Source organism: Hyperoodon ampullatus (assembly GCF_949752795.1).
Source record: "Hyperoodon ampullatus genome assembly, chromosome: 15".
In the NCBI taxonomy this organism is placed as follows: domain Eukaryota; kingdom Metazoa; phylum Chordata; class Mammalia; order Artiodactyla; family Ziphiidae; genus Hyperoodon; species Hyperoodon ampullatus.
The window spans coordinates 35,561,629-35,583,259 of NC_136928.1; the positions used below are offsets into that span (position 1 = coordinate 35,561,629).

A 21,631-nucleotide genomic window follows, 5' to 3' on the forward strand; every position below is an offset into this window, starting at 1 on the left:
AGGAGCAGGAGCATATCTTTCCTTCTTCCTCAGCCTTCTAGTCTCCCTCTAGTACCCTTTATGGTCAGATTTTAACAAGGAGCAGCTGGTAAAGAAATGTTTGCAGAGTCCAAATCCCAGTGTCACATGCAGAGTACAGAAGGGTGTGTTTGCCACATTCGTACTTTCTTTGTATAAATTTTTTAAAGTTCTATGTGAAAATTTTCATATATCTAATAACAATTCTAAAAGCATTTTTCACTCACTTTTTTCTTTTCTACATATGAAATATTGAGATCATGATATAGGTAATTTTTTTTTAATAAATAAATTTATTTATTTATTTTTGGCTGCATTGGGTCTTCGTTCCTGCACACAGGCTTTCTCTAGTTGTGGCGAGCGGGGGCTACTCTTCGTTGTGGTGCGCGGGCTTCTCATTGCGGTGGCTTCTTGTTGCAGAGCATGGGCTCTAGGTGCGCGGGCTTCAGTAGTTGTGGCACGTGGGCTTGGTAGCTGTGGCTTGCAGGCTCTAGAGCTCAGGCTCAGTAGTTGTGGCGCATGGGCTTAGTTGCTCCGCGGCATGTGGGATCTTCCTGGACCAGGGCTTGAACCTGTGTCCCCTGCATTGGCAGGCAGATTCTTAACCACTGCACCACCAGGGAAGCCCCAATATAGGTGATTTTAAATAACAAACCCAGCCACATATTTGGGCACCCACGAACACTGTATTAGGCCCTGAGAGATTTATGATGTTGAGTATCTTTTATGTACAGAGTTAACGACAAGGATGAAAAGATAGATGTCTCCTATCCTCATGGATTTTGGAAATAAAAGGCTGGTTTTTTCGAACAACAGCATGTTTCCAGTAATACACTTAGATTAAGAATATTCCTACTAGCATAAATTTCAGTGGCATTTACCAGTTATGGATTGTAAATGAATCCTTGTCTGCTATAGAGGAATACCTCAAGGGAAGACTAACTACCTTTCTCTTCTGTCATAAAAATGATGGTTCTAATATCATCAATGGCATTAAACTGTTAACAGAGTATTATCTGCAGCCTATTTAACAGCTAATGTTAAAAGCAAATTATCCACAAAGCATAAATTAAGATTTAAAGTATATGATGTGTTTAATTGCCTAATGTAGGTAATGTTTAAAATTATATTCCGGAGTAGATTGATTCACAAGGTGGATTTTCCTATCCTATTTAAATATGAGAGAATTATGTTTTACCTTGTAACATTTTCTATCTTTACTTTCTTTGTTTTTTTTTTTTTAAATCATAACCCCTTAGGCAAGCCAGGAAACATGCAAGATTGTTTTCTGAATAGAAACAAAATATTATCTAGAAATTAGAGTCTGAATCATCTTCATTTGAATATATGTTTATTTTAGAATGCGGCACTAACAGCATGATGATGAACTGTCACAAATCTGTACCAGGAAGCACACAATCTTTAAAGTGTGTTGTTTTTCCACAAGTAATTTAAGTATAGCATTGTTTTATTTGGTGCTAGAGTCAAAGACGACATTTAGATTCTTCAGCTTTGGGACATTTAGTAACACGGAAATGATTGTCTAGTCAGGCAGAGGCAAGAAATTCAAACGCAGTTTCTTTTTCTTCTGCCAGTTCCTTTGCAGTAAGATCCATCTTCTCACGTGAGAAATCATTAATAGGGAGACCTTCAACAACCTTCCAGGTCTTATCCTGTTTGAAAATAATTGCAAATAAGAGATTTATAATTTTTTTTTTAAGATTTTTTTTGATGTGGACCACTTTTAAAGTATTTATTGAATTTGTTACAATATTGCTTCTATTTTATGCTTTGGTTTTTTGGTCGTGAGGCATGTGGGATCTTAGCTCCCCGAGCAGGGATCCAACCCACACCCCCTGCACTGGAAGGTGATGTCTTAACCACTGAACCACCAGGGAAGTCCCAAGAGATTTATCATTAAGCTAGAATTGATGTTCCAGCAAGCAACAACTTAGTTTGAACTTAATCTAGAGAAGTATGTTTTAAAGTGTGATTCTAAAGAAGCAAATCAAAATCCAGATCTTAACAGATAATTCTGATGAAAACTCAACACTTGAATCTGAAACTCACTGAATCTAGAAAAAAATCTTTAAATGAGGCTTTAATCAGCAAACATAAAAAAGACTGACTTTAGTACAGTTATAATACAGAGCAACAATACTTAGAACCATTGCTTCATTTAGAAGTAATAGGATATTTGTAGATATCCAATATTAGAAGCATAATAACAAAATGTGTCTAGTGGGGAGAGTTGCAACTTGCCTTCCAGATTAATTTCAACATTTTAGTGACCTGAAGTTGTGCTTCACATGATTTTAAAGCTGAGAAAAATGTCTAATTTAGTAAAGGAACAACTTTCTAGACTAAATTATACCATTATTAATAAAAACACACAACTGCTTTCCCAGTAGAGGACAGAGGAAAATAACCCAAAATACCTTACCTTGATTGTAACAGGGAATGAATAAAGCAGATCATCAGGAATACCGTAGGAGTTACCATCAGAGATGACGCCCATGGAAACAAACTCTCCCTGAAAATAACAAATAACAATGTTTTACATTCTCATGGTGCTAAGGGATTAGTTTACATACCAACTGACACATGAACTAACAAAATTAAACCAGGTGACATGTTCTTACTATGTGCCTGACTTCATTACCGTGTAAGGAACCATTATCAGGCACTTCCACAATCAGGCAACTTTCACGGTTATTATCTTGTTCCACTCTTCCAATCTATGTGTGAAGTAGGCTAGAGAAACATAACTCTCATTTTATAAATGAGGGAGCTATGGCCCAATATAGGTTTTTTAATTTTTTTAACATCTTTATTGGAGTATAATAGCTTTACAATGTGTTAGTTCCTGCTTTATAACAAAGTGAATCAGCTATACATATACATATATCCCCATATCTCCTCCCTCTTGCATCTCCCTCCCACCCCCCCATCCCACCCCTCTAGGTGGTCACAGAGCACCGAGCTGATCTCACTGTGCTATGTGGCTGCTTCCCACTAGCTATCTATTTTACATTTGGTAGTGTATATATGTCAATGTTACTCTCTCAGTTCGTCCCAACTTACGCTTCCCCCTCCCCGTGTCCTCAAGTCCACTCTCTACGTCTGCATCTTTATTCCTGTCCTGCCCCTAGGTTCTTCAGAGCCATTTTTTTTTAGATTCCATATATATGTGTTAGCATATGGTATTTGTTTTTCTCTTTCTGACTTACTTCACTCTGTATGACAGACTCTAGGTCCATCCACCTCACTACAAATAACTCAATTTTGTTTATTTTTATGGCTAATATTCCATTGTATATATGTGCCACATCTACTTTATCCATTCATCTGTTGATGGACACTTAGGTTGCTTCCATGTCCTGGCTATTATAAATAGAGCTGCAAGGAACATTGTGGTACATGACTCTTTTTGAATTATGGTTTTCTCAGGGTATATGCCCAGTAGTGGGATTGCTGGGTCGTATGGTAGTTCTATTCTTAGTTTTTTAGGGAACCTCCATACTGTTCTCCATAGTGGCTGTATAAATTTACTTTCCCACCAACAGTGCAAGAGGGTTCCCTTTTCTCCACACCCTCTCCAGCATTTATTGTTTGTAGATTTTTTGATGATGGCCATTCTGACTGGTGTGAGGTGATACCTCATTGTAGTATTGATTTGCATTTCTCTAATGATTAGTGAGGTTGAGCATTCTTTCATGTGTTTGTTGTCAGTCTGTATATCTTCTCTGGAGAAATGTCTAGTTAGGTCTTCTGCCCATTTTTGGATTGGGTTGTTTGTTTTTTTTTGATATTGAGCTGCATGAGCTGCTTGTATATTTTGGAGGTTAATCCTTTGTTAGTTGCTTCGTTTGCAAATATTTTCTCCCATTCTGAGAGTTGTCTTTTCGTCTTGTTTATGGTTTCCTTTGCTGTGCAAAAAATTTTTTAATTTGTTTATTTTTGTTTTTATTTCCATTTCTCTAGGAGGTGGGTCAAAAAGGATCTTGCTGTGATTTATGTCATAGAGTGTTCTGCCTATGTTTTTCTCTAAAAGTTTTAGGCCCAATATAGGTTTTAAGAAGAAAAAAGAGTCACCTCTACCATGTTTGCTAGGTGCTTTCCATATTTCATCTCATTACCCTCACAACCCTGTGAGTTAGATGTCTTGTAAAGGATGATAAAACAGCTCAGAAAGGTTACGCAACTTTCCCAAGGTTACTCAGCTAGTCAGCAGCTGAGGTGGAATATGAACCTAACTGGCCTGACTGCAAGGCTATTTTTTTTTTTTTTTTTTTTTTAAACATTATAGCATTAAAGGACAAAAGTAAAAGAGTGGCCTGTGCAATTCACTGAGTTCTCACCTCTGGGGTTCCAAACCAGATGTCTCTGACGTGGTCACAGATGGCTTTCGCAGCAGACATTGCACTGGACAGTTTTCGAGCCTTGATGACAGCAGCACCACGTTGTTGCACAGTCTGGGTAGGGCAGGCAGAGATAGCAGTGTTATTCCTGGGGTGAAAGGCTGAAACCATAGCTTAATGTGTCCCCTCCAAAATCACTCAACTACTCCATGTTGACCTTACTAACCTATTTCACTTAGAAGCACCAGTCTTCCTGAAAAGTGAAAACTATAAACCTGCACAGAAAGTTTTACCACAATTCATACAAAGAAACAGATCTCTATAAGATAGCTGGATGACTAGAGGGTATCTAGTTTTCCCACTTTAACAATCAATCTTGACTGCTACACAATAGATCAGATTGGATTATGACTGCCTTAGTATGACCCCCAAAGAAAATATGCACTCATCAAAGGCCTGCTGTCCCTGAGTTTCCTCCCACCACCCCTTGGGGACACACTCAGGTCAGTAATGTAGTGTGTTTCTCAAGAGTTCTTGATGCTTGGCTGTGAAGAGAGCTCCTGGATTTTTCTCACCGTGATGAATTCTCCCTTGAGCCAGCTATCATCTTTCAGAGCTTCATAAACACCAACTTCCTTTCCTTGCAGTTTCACCTTGGCATGGTTGACATCTGGATACTGAGTTGAGGAATGGTTTCCCCAGATGATGACGTTCTTTACATCATCAGAAATCACACCAAGTTTAAGAGCAATCTAGTTCAATAGAAAACAATTTTTTTTTTTAAAATTTCAAACTGTGACCCGTTTGACAAATGTCCTTAAGATAAAAAGCCTCTGGGGCTTCCCTGGTGGCGCAGTGGTTGAGAGTCCGCCTGCCGATGCAGGGGACGCGGGTTCGTGCCCCGGTCTGGGAAGATCCCACATGCCACGGAGCGGCTGGGCCTGTGAGCCATGGCCGCTGAGCCTGCGCGTCCGGAGCCTGTGCTCCGCAACGGGAGAGGCCACAACAGTGAGAGGCCCGTGTACCGCAAAAAAAAAAAAAAAAAAAAAAGCCTCTGAAACGTCAAGGGAACACAAGAGTTATTTTGATTTGCAAACAAACACACAAAACCCCCAAATTTTATCACTTGGTAGTTTCCCAAAAGAGTTTAACAGTGTAAACAAACACTGAGCCTGAAACATTATAAGGTACAATATTTAAGTAAAATGCTTAAGAGTAAGGATCATCTTACAGTTTATGAATGACTTATTTGTATTGTAGATTTATGAAATATAAAACACCAAGCAAGAGGTTAATATTGCTTGAACACGTAACTGTGACCTTTGCTTTGTTGTTAATACTTGGAGATGCCGCCTCAGCATTTCTGACCAATCAGGTATTTAGATACTTTCTCCATATTTAGGTGAAGCTTTTAATCTATACCTATATAAATTAAGTAATTTTCAAATAATCCTAAATATAAAATTTTGGAGTTGGAAGGGACTCAAATACCAAAGTATGGCTGTCCTCATTTTATAGATTAGAAAACTGAAGTTAAGAGTTTAAATACAAAATATATATAATACTAAAATTGTAACAGAAGTAACAATTTCTAGCTGTAGGTTCAGAAAGCACTTCAGGATCCTGCATGCCTTGTAGTCACATGAACATCAATTATGTTTTATAGTACAGTGGTACCAGAAACGGTTAAAGTTATGTTTTGAAAGATCTAAATAAAATCAGCTTGCTTACTTTGTTAATCACTTGATAAGGTAATGTGCGGAAAAGAAATTATGGTTAGTTGGATGTATACAGGCATACCTCCTCTTATTGTGTTTCACTTTATTGCACTTCACAGATACTGTGTTTTTGCAAATTGAAGGTTTGTGGCAACCTTGTGTTGAGCAAGTCTACCAGCACCACTTTTCCAATAGCATTTGCTCACTTCATGTCTCTGTGTCACATTTTGGTAATTTTCACAGTATTTCAAACTTTTTCATTATTATTATATTTGTTATGGTGATCTGTGATCAATGACCCTTGATGTTACTATTGTAATTGTTTTGGGGTGCCATGAACCCTGCTCACATATAACAGTGAACTTATCAATAAATGTTGTGTGTGTTCTGACTGCTCCACCGACTAGCTGTTCCCCTTTCTCCCTCTCCTTTGGGTCTCCCTATTCCCTGAGACACAAACAATACTAAATTTAGGCCAATTAATAACCCTACAGTGGCCTCTAAGTCTTCAAATGAATGGAAGAGTTACACATCCCTCACTTTAAATCAAAAGCTAGAAATAATTAAGTTTAGTGAGGAAGGCTGAAAGCAAGATAAGCTCAAAGCTAGGCCAAACAGCCAAGTTGTGAATGCAAAGGAAGAGTTCTTAAAAGAAATTAAAAGTGCTACTCCAGTGAACACATGAATGATAAGAAAGTGAAACAGCCTTATTGCTGATATGGAGAAAGTTTTAATGGTCCAGATAGACGATCAAACCAGCCACAATGATCAAACCAGCCACAACATTGCCTTAAGCCAAAGCCTAATCCAGAGCAAGACTCTAACTCTCTTCAATTCTGTGAAGGTTGAGAGAGGTGAGGAAGCTACAGAAGAAAAGTTTGAGGCTAGCAGAGGTTGGTTCATGAAGTTTAAGGAGAGATACTGTCTTCACAACATAAAAGTGCAAGGTGAAGCAGCAAGTGCTGATATAGAGGCTGCAGCAAGTTATGCAGAAGATCTACCTAAGATAATTAATGAAGGTGGCTACACCAAGTAACAGATTTTCAATGTAGATGAACAGCCTTCTATTGGAAGAAGATGTCATCTAGGATCTTCAAATCTATGGGGGAGAAGTCAATGCCTGGCTTCAAGGCTTCAAAGCTTCAAAGGACAGGCTGACTCTCTTGTTAGGGGCTAATGCAGCTGGTCACTTTCAGCTGAAGCCAATGCTCACTTACCATTCCGAGAATTCTAGGGCCGTTAAGAATTCTGCTAAATCTACTCTGCCTGAGTTCCATCAATGGCACAACAAACCCTGGATGACACCATATCTGTTGACAATATGGTTTGCTGAATATTTTAAACCTGTTGAAATATTCACTGTTGAAACCCAGTGCTCAGAAACAAAGATTCCCTTCAAAATATTACTGCTCATTGACCATGCACCTGGTCAGCAAGAGCTCTGATGGATAATGTGCCTGCTAACACAACATCCATTCTTCAGTCCATGGACCAAGGACTCATTTTGACTTTCAAGTGTTATGATTTAAGAAATACATTGCATAGGGCTTCCCTGGTGGCGCAGTGGTTGGGGGTCTGCCTGCCGATGCAGGGGACGCGGGTTCGTGCCCCGGTCCGGGAGGATCCTGCGTGCCGTGGAGCGGCTGGGCCCGTGAGCCATGGCCGCTGAGCCTGCGCGTCCGGAGCCTGTGCTCCGCAGCGGGAGAGGCCACAGCAGTGAGAGGCCCGCGTATCGCAAAAAAAAAAAGAAAAAAAAAGAAATACATTCCATAAAGCTATAGCTTCCAGAGATAGTGATTCCTCTTATGGATCTGGGCAAAGTCAATTGAAAACCTTCTGGGAAGGATTCGTTATTTGAGATGCCATTAAGAACATCTGTGATTCTGGGGAGAGGGCAAACTGCCAACATTCATTGGAGGAAGTAACTGCAGATATGGTGGAAACAGCAAGGGAACGAGAACTAGAAGTGGAGCTCGAATATGGGACTGAATTGCTGCAATCTCATGATAAAACTTTAACGCATGAGGAGTTGCTTCTTACGATGAGTGAAGAAAGTAGTTTCTTGAGATGGAATCTACTCCCAGTGAAGATGCCGTGAAGATTGTTGAAATGACAAGAAAGGATTTAGAATATTATATAAACTTAGTTGATAAAGCAGTGGCAGGGTTTGAGAGGTTTAACTCCCAATTTTGAAATTAGTTCTACTCTGGGTAAAATGCTATCACACAGCATTGTATGCTACAGAGAAATCATTTGTGAAAGGAAGAATCAATCAATATGGTGAACTTCACTGTGGTCTTATTTTAAGAAATTGCCACAGGCACCCCAGCCTTCAGCAACCACCACCCTGATCAGTCAACAGCATCACCATGGAGGCAAGACCCCCCCCAGTCAACAAAAAGATTAGGACTTGCTGAAAGCTCAGATGATGGTTAGCATTTGTTTTTCTTTTAGCAATAAGGCCTTTTAAAATTAAGGTATGTATATATTTTTTAGACATAATGCTATTGCATACTTAATAGACTACAGTACAAATACAACTTTTTTTTTTTTTTTTTTTTTTTGTGGTACGTGGGCCTCTCACTGTTGTGGCCTCTCCTGTTGCGGAGCACAGGCTCTGGACGTGCAGTCTCCGCGGCCATGGCTCACGGGCCTAGCCACTCTGCAGCACGTGGGATCTTCCTGGACCGGGGCACGAACCCGTGTCCTCTGCATCGGCAGGCAGACTCTCAACCACTGCGCCACCAGGGAAGCACCCAAATACAACTTTTATATGCACTGGGAAACCAAAAAATTCATTGACTTGCTTTATTCTGATATTTGCTTTATTGCAGTAGTCTGGAACCAAGCCCACAATATCTCTAATGTATGCCTGTAATTTGTTCCTAATTAGATAGCAGAATTTATAATGATCTAGAAGAGAAGGTTTTGGAAAAAAAATTTTAAAAAGCTGATGTATTAGGGTGACATTGTGAGTGATTTTTCTTTCCTTTATGTTAAAATAAGAATGAGAGAAAAAAATAGTTGTACCAGAATCCACAGCTTTTGCACACATAAATAACAGCAGCACTGCATCAAAGCTCTGGTTGTGTATTCACCATATAGCAAAGGGAATACACACTGATATTTTAAAGAAATTTTAAAAACAAGGATACCAATAGCCCCAAACTGGAAACAGCTCAAAAGTCCTTCAAGAATGGTTAAACAAAGTGTGGCTGTTAGCATAAATGACGCCATCTCAGGCCCTTACAGTTTCTTCTATCCTTTAAAACTGACCTGTGAAGTGAATCACATCAAGGGCTTTGTAGTTAATAGATACTGTTCAATAAACATTAGGACCAGGTAGCCTCTATGCTCTGCTGGTCCCCAAACAATGATGAAAACCTTCCTTGACATATTCCTGGCGCCCACGAGACTAGTTATCCATTCATAAATCTTAACTTAGAAATGCATGTCCTGTTTCAAAGCACCTACCCCCATACCCTATAGAATCGTCCCCATGGTCCCTCTGTGGTATGAAGTGCAGCTGCAAATGCTTCTGGATCATTGTCCACCTGATCCTGATCCCACCCTATGAGTAAGTTACCCTATAATAAACTGATCCATTGGTTATATGGAGCTGCCTGCCTCATTTTAAGGTCTCAAAACTACCTTCTCAGTTTGGTGGGCACTTTTTGTTCCCTCCGTCCTCCAACACCAACTGTGGTACATTCATACAATTAAATAAATAAATGGAATAACAATAAAAAGGAATGAACTACTGATACATGTAACAACTTGGATGGATATTAAAGGCATTAAACTCAGTGGGGAAAAAAAAAACAGTGTCAAAAGGTTACTTACTGCACAGTTCTATTTTTAAAACATTCCCCAAATGACGAAAGTACAGAGTTGGAGAACAGACAAATGGTTGTCAGAGTTTAGGAAAGGAGAGGGAGTGTGTAACTATAAAGAGGCAACATGAATAGGACTTCTTTTGTGGGTGATGGTACAGTTCTGTTTCTTGAAACTATGGTGGTTATAGTAATCTATATATATGATTAAATGTCATAGGATCATCCATAAAGACATACAAAAACTGCAGAAATCTGAGTAAAGCTAGTTAACAGTGTTGTGTGTAGTTTAGTCAATTTCCTAGTTTTGATAATTCTCCATAGTTATGTAAGATGTCACCACTGGGGGAAGTGGGTGATGGGTACATGGGATTCTCTGTACTATTTCTGCAACTTCTTCTAAGTTTATAATTATTCCAAATTAAAGAGTAAAAAATAAAATGACAACCAACCAACCAAAAGGAATGAAGATTAAAAAAGCCATTACCTAAAATGTTTGCAATGCCTTGACTCATCTTCACGGTAATTTATTCAGTCAAGTAAGAAGCAAGTTGTGCTTACTTTCACTGACCCTTAAAATAAGTCGAGACTCATTTCTTAAGTCCTCAAATAGATTTTAAAAATAACTTAAAATTCTTTGTTCCTGACATTTAAAATCACTTCTGATCTAAATCCTGCTTCATTTAGAGTTCTGCAAGTATTAGGACTATTAACTGCCATATCAGTCTTCACAAATTAGTTGGATGGTTGGTTTCTGGGGTACCCAGCTACTGATCTGCTTAGTGGTTGGGGTAGAGTGGTGTGCTGTGCAGTGAGTACCATTTTCTGTGTGTGCCATGACCTGAAAGGACTTGCAAAGGACTTGCTGGCATCATTGAGAAAAAGGAATATTTATACTGGGGTGAGTGAGCCAAGATGTATATTATCAAGAACTTAGAAACCATAACTCTGCTGAATGTCAGTTTCAGCTGCTCCAAAGTACAGTGAGGACAAACTGCCTGCAGGCCTATCCTCCCTACAGGAGGCTCCCCTTACTTCCTGTGTCCTACTGGCCACGTCCTCTTATTCTTTAGATCTCCTGAGCTAATCCACTTCTGTCTGGATAGCAAAGGCCAGTACTTTGCACCCAGCATATATAGTTTCTGAGAATATCATGCATGTCAGAGCTAGTCTAAACTACCATGTATCCAGGCTAGCAGTTCCTTGCTCCTTCAGACACTTTCACGTCTGTCACACAGATGTGTTAAACAGTTTTTGATTCATTGTCCAGCTCTAGTAATTTTCTTCTCTCCGATACCACCTAACTGGTTTCATTGCCAAATTACCTGGTCAGCAGACAACATACGTAGCTCTGGCCTGCAAATACACAGGGGATTTCTGCAGGTGATAAACAGTCATTAGGTAGCTAGGAGCTCTGATTTCCAAAATAAATTATGGAAGACTAGTATCCATTCATGTAAGAAAAATTAATCTTTGGGTTTGTTACTTTTCTCACTGGATTAATAGCCTCTACAGGAGGAGGAAACTTCTAACAGCATTCATTGTACCAGACTGGCATGGTGGAACACGTGCCAAAGTCAAAGTATGATGAGATGGCTCCTTCTTTCCTCACTCAGACTTTCACCCCGCAAGGAAAACTGTTGCAGGCACTGGGACAAAGTATTATTTAGCTGTACTTCTGGAAGCAGAATTTTCCAATGCCTGCCTCCACCAAGGCCTCAGGTCAAACAGCAAAGATGGAAATTTGTCAGTGTCATCATTTTACCTCTTTTTTCCTGTTGTAACTAAGTGAATTGCCATCTGGTAATCCACAGTCCACAGATGCAACTATGATGATCATCTTTTCCTTCCTAACTGTTCTACAGTACCCCAATCTCCTGCCTCCAGGCATTCAAACAAACTCCCATTTCTTCCCAGCCCCTGGACACTGGCTAAATAACAAGGAAAAAGACCCAGCTCACAGCCCAAAGCCTCTCAGGAAATATTTGCAATTTAAGCTTGTTATCCAAAGACCTTCTAAATTAACTGAGAGATTTCTGAGGTGTGACTCTTCTCAAACCTTGGTTATATCTCTCTTAATCATCATCATCATTATGAATAATAACTATAGCAGCCAACCTTTACTGAGTTTTTACTATGTGACAGGCACCAGGATAAGGTCTTAACATAGATCTTATCTCATTTAGTTCACATAACTACCATCTGAGGTAGATTCAATTATTATCCCATTTTATAGCTTGAATATACTTTCTCAGGGTCACAGAGCTAGTGAATGGATTAAGTCACTTGATCCCATTTTGTAAGAACACACATGAGGGTCTTGACTCAGGCAGACCCTTTTACTGACTCCGTCATTTACTAGCTGTGTGACTTTGAGCAGTTTCCCTGACCTTTCTGGGCTTCACATTTCTTATCTGTAAAACAGTAATAATAACAGATATCTCATATGGCTACTATGAGAAGTAAATGACAAGTCAGATGTAAAGCATTCAGCTTAGTGTAGAAACTTAAATGTAAATACTTTTCTCCTTCACGGGGCCCTCCAGAGCTGAAAGCTCTTAGTTTAAAGCAGTGGTTTTGTTAGCCAGACAGTAATAAGGAAGGTATGAGGTCAAACTAGAGTATGTCATGTCTTGCAGGAGTAGAATACTGGGCAATAAGAGAAACTGTAACATGCACTAGACAAGCTTAGGTTAAGAAATAGTGTGAATTTCAGAACCCTTCTGTTCTAAGGAGATTGGGAGAAAGGTGAGCTATGACCTCCTAGGTCTTCATGTGGAAACAAAGAATAGGTCTCAGTAATTAATGATTTTAGAAAGAACAAAGAATGCAAGAACAAACAACTGTTATTAGGCATGAGAAGTAACCATAGCAAAGATAACAAATCAGTTATAAAGACTCTCTGTTCTGTCCTATTTCGAAGGTAAAGATCAGCCTGAAACACATTCTTGAGCTGTTTTGCAGCGTCCAAAACCCCTCAAGCACTCACTCAGTCACCAGATTAACTGGAGCCTAAGGAATGAGGCTTTGCTGACCCTTGTGATTTCACTCAACTAGGTACCTGGATTTTGTCAACCTAGGGTGACCTTTGCCTCATTTTAATGCTAAAATCTCCACCCCAAGGGCTGGAATTTCTGCCATTTTTGAACATGCAAGGCATGTATGTTTGAGCATGTTGTTGTACTGTGCAAATGCATCTAGAACTCCACCTTTACGTTGAAGATTACACTCACCCTTTCATGAATATACATGTACCCTTAGCTTAAAATGTCCCTGATCTGGCTATTTGGAGAGACAGTGCTTTGAGAGCTATCTACCTGTTTCCTTACTGTCACAAGGAATAAACACTTCTGCTTTGACTGAAAGTACTTGGCATGTTCATTGGCGATGCACCCCAAGTGATGGACCCACTGAATCTGGTAACAGTTTTTCAACTTAGATCTCACACCATCATTTGGTAAAAATAGTTTTCTTGAAACTCAACAATGTTGTCTTCTCTAGAAGAAAAAGAACTAAATTCATAGACCTATCTAGCAGATGAGCTATGGATAAGGAGGATGGCCAGAAAGGTGCTAGGGAAAAGGAAAGAGGTTATGTCCAAGAACTAGAACTTTGTCATGACATCTAAGGGCACTGGGATTGTCTAGATCTGAGAAAGCCTAGGAAACTAGCACAGATGAATGGCATGGCCTCTAATTTAAAAAAAGCTATTGTTAATACCCTGGTCACTGACTGCTTAGCATATTTATCTAAGGCTCCAAGGGATAAGGAAACTGGATAACAATGAAAATTTAGCTACTAAGTAGTGAAAACTAAGAAATTTTATGGAAACATGTAGAGTATGAGGATATAAAAATGAAAATGAAATTAAATATAAAATTAAAATCAAGCTTGAATGCTTAGCAGTAGGGAAAAAAGCAGAACTACATATAATATACAAAGCTCAAGTTTTTCTATTATAATCTCCTATACATCTGACAAAAATAATTTGTGTGCCATCATGTGAATTATCTATGCTAATGACTAATTTTTAACCACTGTACTAAGAAGACATTAGCAATGATATGTAATTAAAGTTAGGAAATGAAATATAGTTGAGAAAATTAAGTACAAAGTTCAGCTGCTTTAAGAGATTAGATTTAAAGATGTCCTAACAAATTGGAATAGCTTCCTACTAAAACAAAACAACAAGAAAAAAGCACAAACTATGATTCAGCTACTTTAAAAGTGAGAGAAAAAGGGTTTAAAGTTGAACATTCATAAGATTTGAAAAGGCATTTTTCTTACCTGAGCTTTAGCTCGGTTGTGATCCAAACGAGTCAAGCAACTGAAGTTCTCCTTGGGGATGGACGGTGCTGACTTGGAGGCAGTCAGGCAGTTGGTGTTGGCCGGGTTTCCCACCACGATAACCTAGGATGTAGGTGAGGCACAGCAGAGCTACAGACCATAACTGATTAACTAAACCAACTTAGAATATGACTGACATGTAACACATAGGCTTCGTATCAAGTTTGTGTAAGCTAAGTATGTATAGTTATTATTGCAGTTTCTAGTTTCTAGTAGGTTTCTATCCTCCGTTCTAATAACTTTTCCGCCTTGTTAGTATTTGGTGCGACTACTGAAAACATTTACTAAAACCACTGTTATGTACACAAGTCATTTTGTTTTCTGCCAAAACAGAGACAGCATTTATCTAGTTGCCATAAAAAACTAGTAACCTAGGGCTCTATCTCAGAGTTCTATTCAATCATAAAAGTTTTCCTTCTTATAAAAGTAGTCCAAGAAAGAAATTCTACTTGAGAAGTTTACTTGAGAAGTTCCTAAAGACAATGATTTGCCCTTATGAATGAAAAGTGTTTCTCAGTCTTGCCTAATCCTAAGAATTAACTGGGTTAGTTGCTAAAATACCTGGTCCCAACATTTCACACCCATTGAATCAATCTGTAGGAGAAAGCACTTCAGGCTTTTTTCTTTTTTTTTTTTTTGGAGGGGGTAGGTATAGGATGCAGTGAATTACAATACAGCATAGGAAAATGTATACATGAACATGTTTTACAAGTCTTAAAAATCTTTAATAAAATGATAAAAAAAACTTACTGTGAAATTATATCAAACTTACAGAAAAGCTGTAAGCATATTACAAAGACTAACTCCCACATTACTTGTACCCAGATTCTCCAATTTGCCCCATCTCTTTCACTTTCTGTGCACGTGCACATGCGCGTACACACACACACACACACACACACACACACACACACACACACACACTGCCCTTAGTCTTTTTTTTTGGCCTATTTGAGAGCAAGCTGTAGATATGATACTCCGCTATCCCTAACTACTCCACTTTCGGTGTATATTTCCCCCAAGAAAGACACTTGTGGCTAAGAGGCAATTAGTATGCAAGCAGTACTACAACTCCAAGCAACCCTGTAATTTTTTTTACTAAGAGACCTGGGGATTTCTACCCAACTCATTTCTATTATTTTCTGTTAATGACTACAGAAAATAAAAGTTAACTATTTGAAATAAAGTCTGCAGAAAGCAAAAATTCAGGTGTCTATGAAGTATTATAAAAGATAGAACATTATAAATGGCAACATTAAAAAACCTTATAAAATTTTCTTTTACCTTTCTTTGAATTCAGAATTGGGTGGAAGAAGTGTATCAAAATCAGAAAAATCTCTAACTAGCAAGCCCTTTTGCTATGACAATTAAGTTCTAGGTAACTGATACTTAATTGGTAAAAGGAGGCTTTACTGTAATAATAACACAAATTTAGAAACCAAAATAAATAGGTTGAACATAAAGAGACAGAATAGGAAGTCATACTGACTCAGCTCCTCAAGAGATGAACATATCGAAATTCCTCTGGAGAAAAAGTGAGCATTCAGAAGCCCCTACCTCCTGTGACTAAGAACAAACCCAGCTTACAGCCATCTCCCTTCACAATCACAAACACAAATCCAAATGTCTGAACAAATAGTCCCACACAGCTAAAAGGCACCAGAAAGTTCTGTGCCTTCTCTATAGGTTTACAAACTAATATTAAATCTCCATGTCATGGTAATAGGCAGAGTATTTTTGAGCCCCTCAGAATACAGATTTCTACACTATAGGAACAAAACCTAGAAAGGGAGGGCTAATCGAGCAAAACTCTGTATCTGTATTTACTGACCATCGCACAGAACTGGGAAAAAAAAAGGCAAATACTTTCATTTTCACTTAAATGTTGAAAGCAGAAGTTTCAACTGCTGATAATGAAAAACCCAATAAAATACTGCATTGGTCACCTTAACTGACTTCTTGGCATATTTGTCCAAGGCTGCACCCTGGCATTTGAAGATTTTCACATTTGCTTTGAGTAAATCTTTCCTCTCCATGCCATCCCTTCTTGGCATGGAGCCCACAAGAATGGCGATATCCAGGTCTTTGAAGGCAATCTCTTCTTTATCTGTTGCGATGACATCTGTGAACATGGCAATAAATATGCAGAGCTACTTAAAGGCCAAAGTCTGAGGTTCTCTTTTTCATACTGAATCTACCCAGTAACTCTTTCACTTTGTAGCAAATGTTTACTTTTACAAATCACATTGATCAAAGTTTTAGGGGCCTAAAAAAAGAAAGGCAATATATTAATTCAACAACCGTAACATCAGCAGAAATGTCAATACATTTATTTTGCTTTTCCTATTTCAATAATTATCTTAATTTCAAAACTCTATAGCTTTTATCTTTTATAATGATGCAAGGTAACTTTCAAGGCAACATTAATTTTTCACATTAATTACCATAGATAACACAAAAGAGAAACGAATTCACCTAATTTTTAAGTTATAATTACTTTAATTCTAAGATATCAATCAAATTAAAACAATGCTTATTGAGACGTTCTTGCAAGGAATAACACTAAGAGATTTCTTTTGTCAAATTTAATTTTAACACTTTACACATGAAGACAATGAGGCTTAAAGAGATTAATTAGCTGCCTATCAAAAAGGAGTGGGGCTATAAGTCAAGATTGGTCCAGATTTCAACCACTATGCTGCAGTGTCAGTCCAATACACCACCTGCTTTTTGACTGAAGAACATACAGTTGACCCTTGAATAACACAGGTTTGAACTGTGCAGGACCAGTTATATGTGGATTTTTTTTCCCACAGTAAATACTACAGTACGTACAATCTGAGGTTGGTTGAACCTGTGGATACAGAGGATCCGTGAACAGAGGGCCAACTATAAATTGTACTCGGATTTTCCACTGCAGGGAAGATTGGCACCACTAAGCCCTGAGTTGTTGAAGCATCAGTTATATATCATGGCTTTCTTTTGGTGACTGTATTAAAAAGGCCATATGCTATAGACTGAATGTTTGTGTCCACATAAAATTCATATGTTGAAACCTAATTCCCAGTGTGATAGTATTAGGAAGTAGGTCCTTTGGGAAGTGATTAGGTCATGAGGGGGAGCCCTCATGAATTGGGATTAGTGCCTTTATAGAAGAGGCCTCAGGGGCTTCCCTGGTGGCGCAGTGGTTGAGAGTCTGCCTGCCGACGCAGGGGACATGGGTTCGTGTCCCAGTCTGGGAGGATCCCACATGCCGTGGAGCGGCTGGGCCCGTGAGCCATGGCCGCTGAGCCTGTGCGTCCGGAGCCTGTGCTCTGCAACAGGAGAGGCCACAACAGTGAGAGGCTCGTGTACCGCAAAAAAAAAAAAAAAAAAAGAAGAGGCCTCAGAGAGCTCCCTCACCCCTTTTGCCATGTGAGGACACAGTGAGAAGATGGCTGTCTGTGAACCAGGAATTGGGCTCTCACCAGACACCCAATCTATTGGCTCTTTGATTTCTGACTTCCCAGCCTCCAGAACTATAAGAAATAATTTCTTTTGTTTATAAACCACTCGGTCTATGGTATTTTTGTTATAGCAGCCCAAAGGTACTAAGACAATCAGGATACAGTGTTGTCACTGATAAATTTTTAGACCAGGAACTTGTGTCAGTCAGGCTTCTGTAAGTCCCCAAATAAGTATACATAAGAGCACCAGCTGGAGAAAAAATATCCATCTTCTTCCCAGCCATGCACCCTTATCTGCTGAACCTTCCCTTCCCATCATATTCACAGCTGACCAAGGACAAGCCAACTGTAACCTGGGCCCACTAGAGAGAGCAGAGAGAATGCTGGTAGAGAAGGGAATAAAAATGGAAAAAAGCAACAGAGGAGGTTGATTTGGAAACAGTGCGTGAGGAAAGGGAGCCAGCAGAGTAGCTTGGACAGGGTAATGCATTCACTTACATAACTAAGCAACCAAATGATTGAGATGGCAGAGTACCCCTTCTACTAAATGTTTATTGAACAGAGATATATGAATTCTGAGCATTGTTTCTCTTGGGCGTGTTTACATTTTTGATTTGTGCAATCCTCTTTGAGAGTATTATTAATTAATCCTTACCCTCCCTGCCCCCAAAAAAGATGATGAAGGTATAGCTAAAGAAAAATATTCAAATTAGTTTACAACCTGACCTAATATTTTAATGAACCTTTCAACCAAATTTAGGACTTCCGTCTTACATTTGTTACTTGTTCATTGAGTCTCAAAGACTCTTAGCAGAACTCTTTCTCAAACCATGGCTTTAGGCTTTCTCAAACCATGTAGTATATGATTAGAACAATTTATATTATATCTTAACCTGACAACTGGCAGATGGGGTGGGACTATATATGGGGACCAACTAATTTCTAGTCCCCAAGCAGCATATGGTTCTGGAAAACATCATTTAGAGTTGAAAAAGTTCTCCATTACAGGACACTATTATTACTATTTAAATAGAATTTAAATAATAACACAGCGTGGACAAACTCAGGTGGATAACCCTTGTGCAATATTATACTTCATTGGTAAAATAAATTACATATAGGCATGTTGGGAAAAAAGTATAATCTTTTATCTTATACAGGTTATTTCACACTTTTACCCTTATTTATTCTTGGTATATAGCTTAACAAGTAGTTGTAGTTCAAAAAACAAAAACTTTTTATGAAATAATTTCTAATTAAGAGGCCAGTTAACAAAACTCTAAAATCTGTTTTTTTAAAGATGTAAAATACTATAAAATCCCTTTCTCCTCCACTCCCCAACTCACCTTTCAGCAGGGGAAGGGCACAGTCTTGCAGCTCCATCAGGACACCATCCAGGACACCCATCATGGGAGTAATATCCAACAGCACGAGAATGATAGGCTGCCAAATAAACAGCAAGGACAGCATCTGTCAGTGTAGGTTATGTCATTTAGTCACAGAAAAAGTCCTTTCACAGAGTTTTTGCTAATTCGTGTGTATATGTGTATAATTCCCATTAATTAGTCATAATTATTTTAGGAAGTCAGGTGTCTAACATCAGGTGTCCTTTAAAAAGGAATGCTATAAAACCAGCAACGGTTTGCTAACAGACACAGTAAGAGGAATCACCATTACTGAATTTTAAAGGAGTACATGGAAGAAATATCAAGTTGAAGTGACATGCCACACCTTGCTGTTGTTGTTGATGGCTGTATATCTAATTTCAGTTCACAGAGAGCTAAGCACAGTATCTGGCATGAAGGAAGAACTTGATATCCATGGGTGAAGAGAATGGATAAATGAATACTGTATGAAAGGATTTTAGTGTACATTAATCAGACCTGCTGGAATAGGGGGTGCCTGCTTCAAACTGGGAAGCCTATGTGCCTGTCCAACTCTTGGGTCTTAAGACCATTTATGAATAAGAAAGTGCTGATTCAGCAACTTTCTCTCCCACGTGACTCTCCCTAACAGTTACTGTCATTATACCTGCTGGCTGCACCAAGTCAACTTAACAGTAGGCGGAATAGTTCTAATTTGCAAAGCATTTTCAATGCCCAGAGAGGTGCATATAAATAAGCTACCAGATTCCATTTATAGCCATGTGCCTAGTACATTCGTTGGGATTATCCATTCCTTTACCATTTAAACATTTCTTTGCAACTAAATACAGGGTTTTATTGAAAATGTTCTTACTTTTACTTAAGATTTACAGACACTTGCCCCTACCTGGTCTTTACCGAAGACAGATCCATTTCCAATACTGTATAGTAGTGAATAAGCAATTTGACCAGCTGCTCCAGTCACAAGGACTCGGATTGGTTCAGACTGTAATGAAAGAGACCCATTAACACGTTATTAAAAAATGCTATTTTACCCTAAAGATATTCAGAATTTTCTCTATAATAAGACAACCACATACTTTAAAAGCTAATGTAAAATTTTAAAGACTCTTCGCATCTGGCTTAGTAGAAGACGTTTATCCCAGACTTGTCCCAGTAAACACAGCATGCACAAAGCAAATAAGCAACTAAGCAACTTCTGGAACATGTGTCCTTTGGCTGCATATTTATGTGGTGTTATTTAACTCTCCCTGCTATCTTGGATTTACTTACAAAATCTTATCCATCTTTTTTAGGATATTTTACCACTAAAATAGGCCTAACGATGTTGATGTGCGTTATGTGATGATACAAACCCTGGCGGCCACTAGAACCTTACAAATCCTCTTATGCAAATCCCCCACTCCCTTCCGCTGAAAAGAATCCTTCAAACCAGTAAGAGGAGTAATAGCGGTTAAAAATTTCCATTTAGGGCTTCCCTGGTGGTGCAGTGGTTGAGAGGCCGCCTGCCGATGCAGGGGACACGGGTTCGTGCCCCGGTCTGGGAAGATCCCACATGCCGCGGAGCGGCTGGGCCCGTGAGCCATGGCCGCTGAGCCTGCACTCCGCAACAAGAGAGGCCACAACAGTGAGGGGCCCGCGTACCGCAAAAAAAAAAAAAATTTTTTTTCCATTTAGAAGGAGCCAGAAAGTTTTTATAAAACTATTAATCGTGATTCAACTTAACTACTTGGAGGAAGAAAAAATAAGCTTATATTTATTTAAGGAGAAAGAAAAATGAAAAAATGTTAGTATCTGGATTGTAAAAAATTTTAGCATTAAGTAATAAATAACAGTAGCAACATGTGGTAACAGTTGACAACCTGATTTTAAGGGAAATTTAATATTAAAGGGGAGGAAGGGGAAAAAGTACAAAGAACATATTAGTTATAATAGATGGAAGTCATCTTACAGACCCTGAATAAAATATGAACATATGGACAAAAAATATATATAACTAATTCAAAGTGATGCCCCTGAGTCATTAAAAATAAGTTAAATTAAGCTCAGAGAATTAAAAAGATAGAAATATTTCTATTAAAAAGAGCTGAACAAAAATGCCTGGAAACTTAATGGGTAAGTTTAATTAGATGGAAAAATTCAATCAAGGGTATTGTTCCCTTCTCTGACAATACTGGGTAAATGTACTTCCACTCTGTCTCACCTCTACAGTTACCCATACTAGAGAAGTGGCTGAAGTGACTGGGGATAGAGGATTAGATTTCTTTATATTTAGAATTCCCTCTTAGGGGTCATGCTTCTAGGATAGAAGGAGACTATGACCTGAAAAGTTCCTTCTAACCTTCAAACGCTAACCTCTGGAGGTCAGCAGCACTTAGCAATCTGGTACCCATAGAATTCAGAGGAAGAAAAGTCTCAGGAAAGTGTCAACTGTTGTAGAGAAATGCATCTGAACACAGCAGACTATACGTGTTTCTTCTTCAGAGGGGTGACCAGGGTGAGAGTGGAGAAAAAGGGAAAAAA

General features: G+C 38.7%; 1 protein-coding gene across 1 annotated transcript; it reads right to left on the minus strand.

Annotated features, from left to right (window-relative positions):
• Positions 1 to 1,362: 1,362 nt before the first annotated feature.
• On the minus strand, positions 1,363 to 19,132 carry MDH1 (malate dehydrogenase 1). Its single transcript, XM_079721496.1, has 7 exons — positions 19,070 to 19,132; positions 16,224 to 16,399; positions 14,218 to 14,340; positions 4,955 to 5,131; positions 4,380 to 4,493; positions 2,462 to 2,551; positions 1,363 to 1,691 (listed from the first exon to the last, which is right to left on the minus strand). The coding sequence occupies exons 1-7, from the start codon at positions 19,128 to 19,130 to the stop codon at positions 1,566 to 1,568; spliced, it is 867 nt and encodes a 288-aa protein (XP_079577622.1). The 5' UTR covers positions 19,131 to 19,132; the 3' UTR covers positions 1,363 to 1,565.
• Between the last annotated feature and the right edge of the window lie 2,499 nt (positions 19,133 to 21,631).

Excerpts from the sequence above, each read along its gene's own strand:
- MDH1 (XM_079721496.1), bottom strand. The coding sequence starts at position 19,130 with ATGGGTGTCCTGGATGGTGTCCTGATGGAGCTGCAAGACTGTGCCCTT. Across the intron at positions 16,400-19,069 it reads TGCCCTTCCCCTGCTGAAAG|ATGTCATCGCAACAGATAAA; the intron begins GTGAGTTGGGGA and ends CCATGTTCACAG. Across the intron at positions 4,494-4,954 it reads TCAAGGGAGAATTCATCACG|ACTGTGCAACAACGTGGTGC; the intron begins GTGAGAAAAATC and ends TGCCCTACCCAG.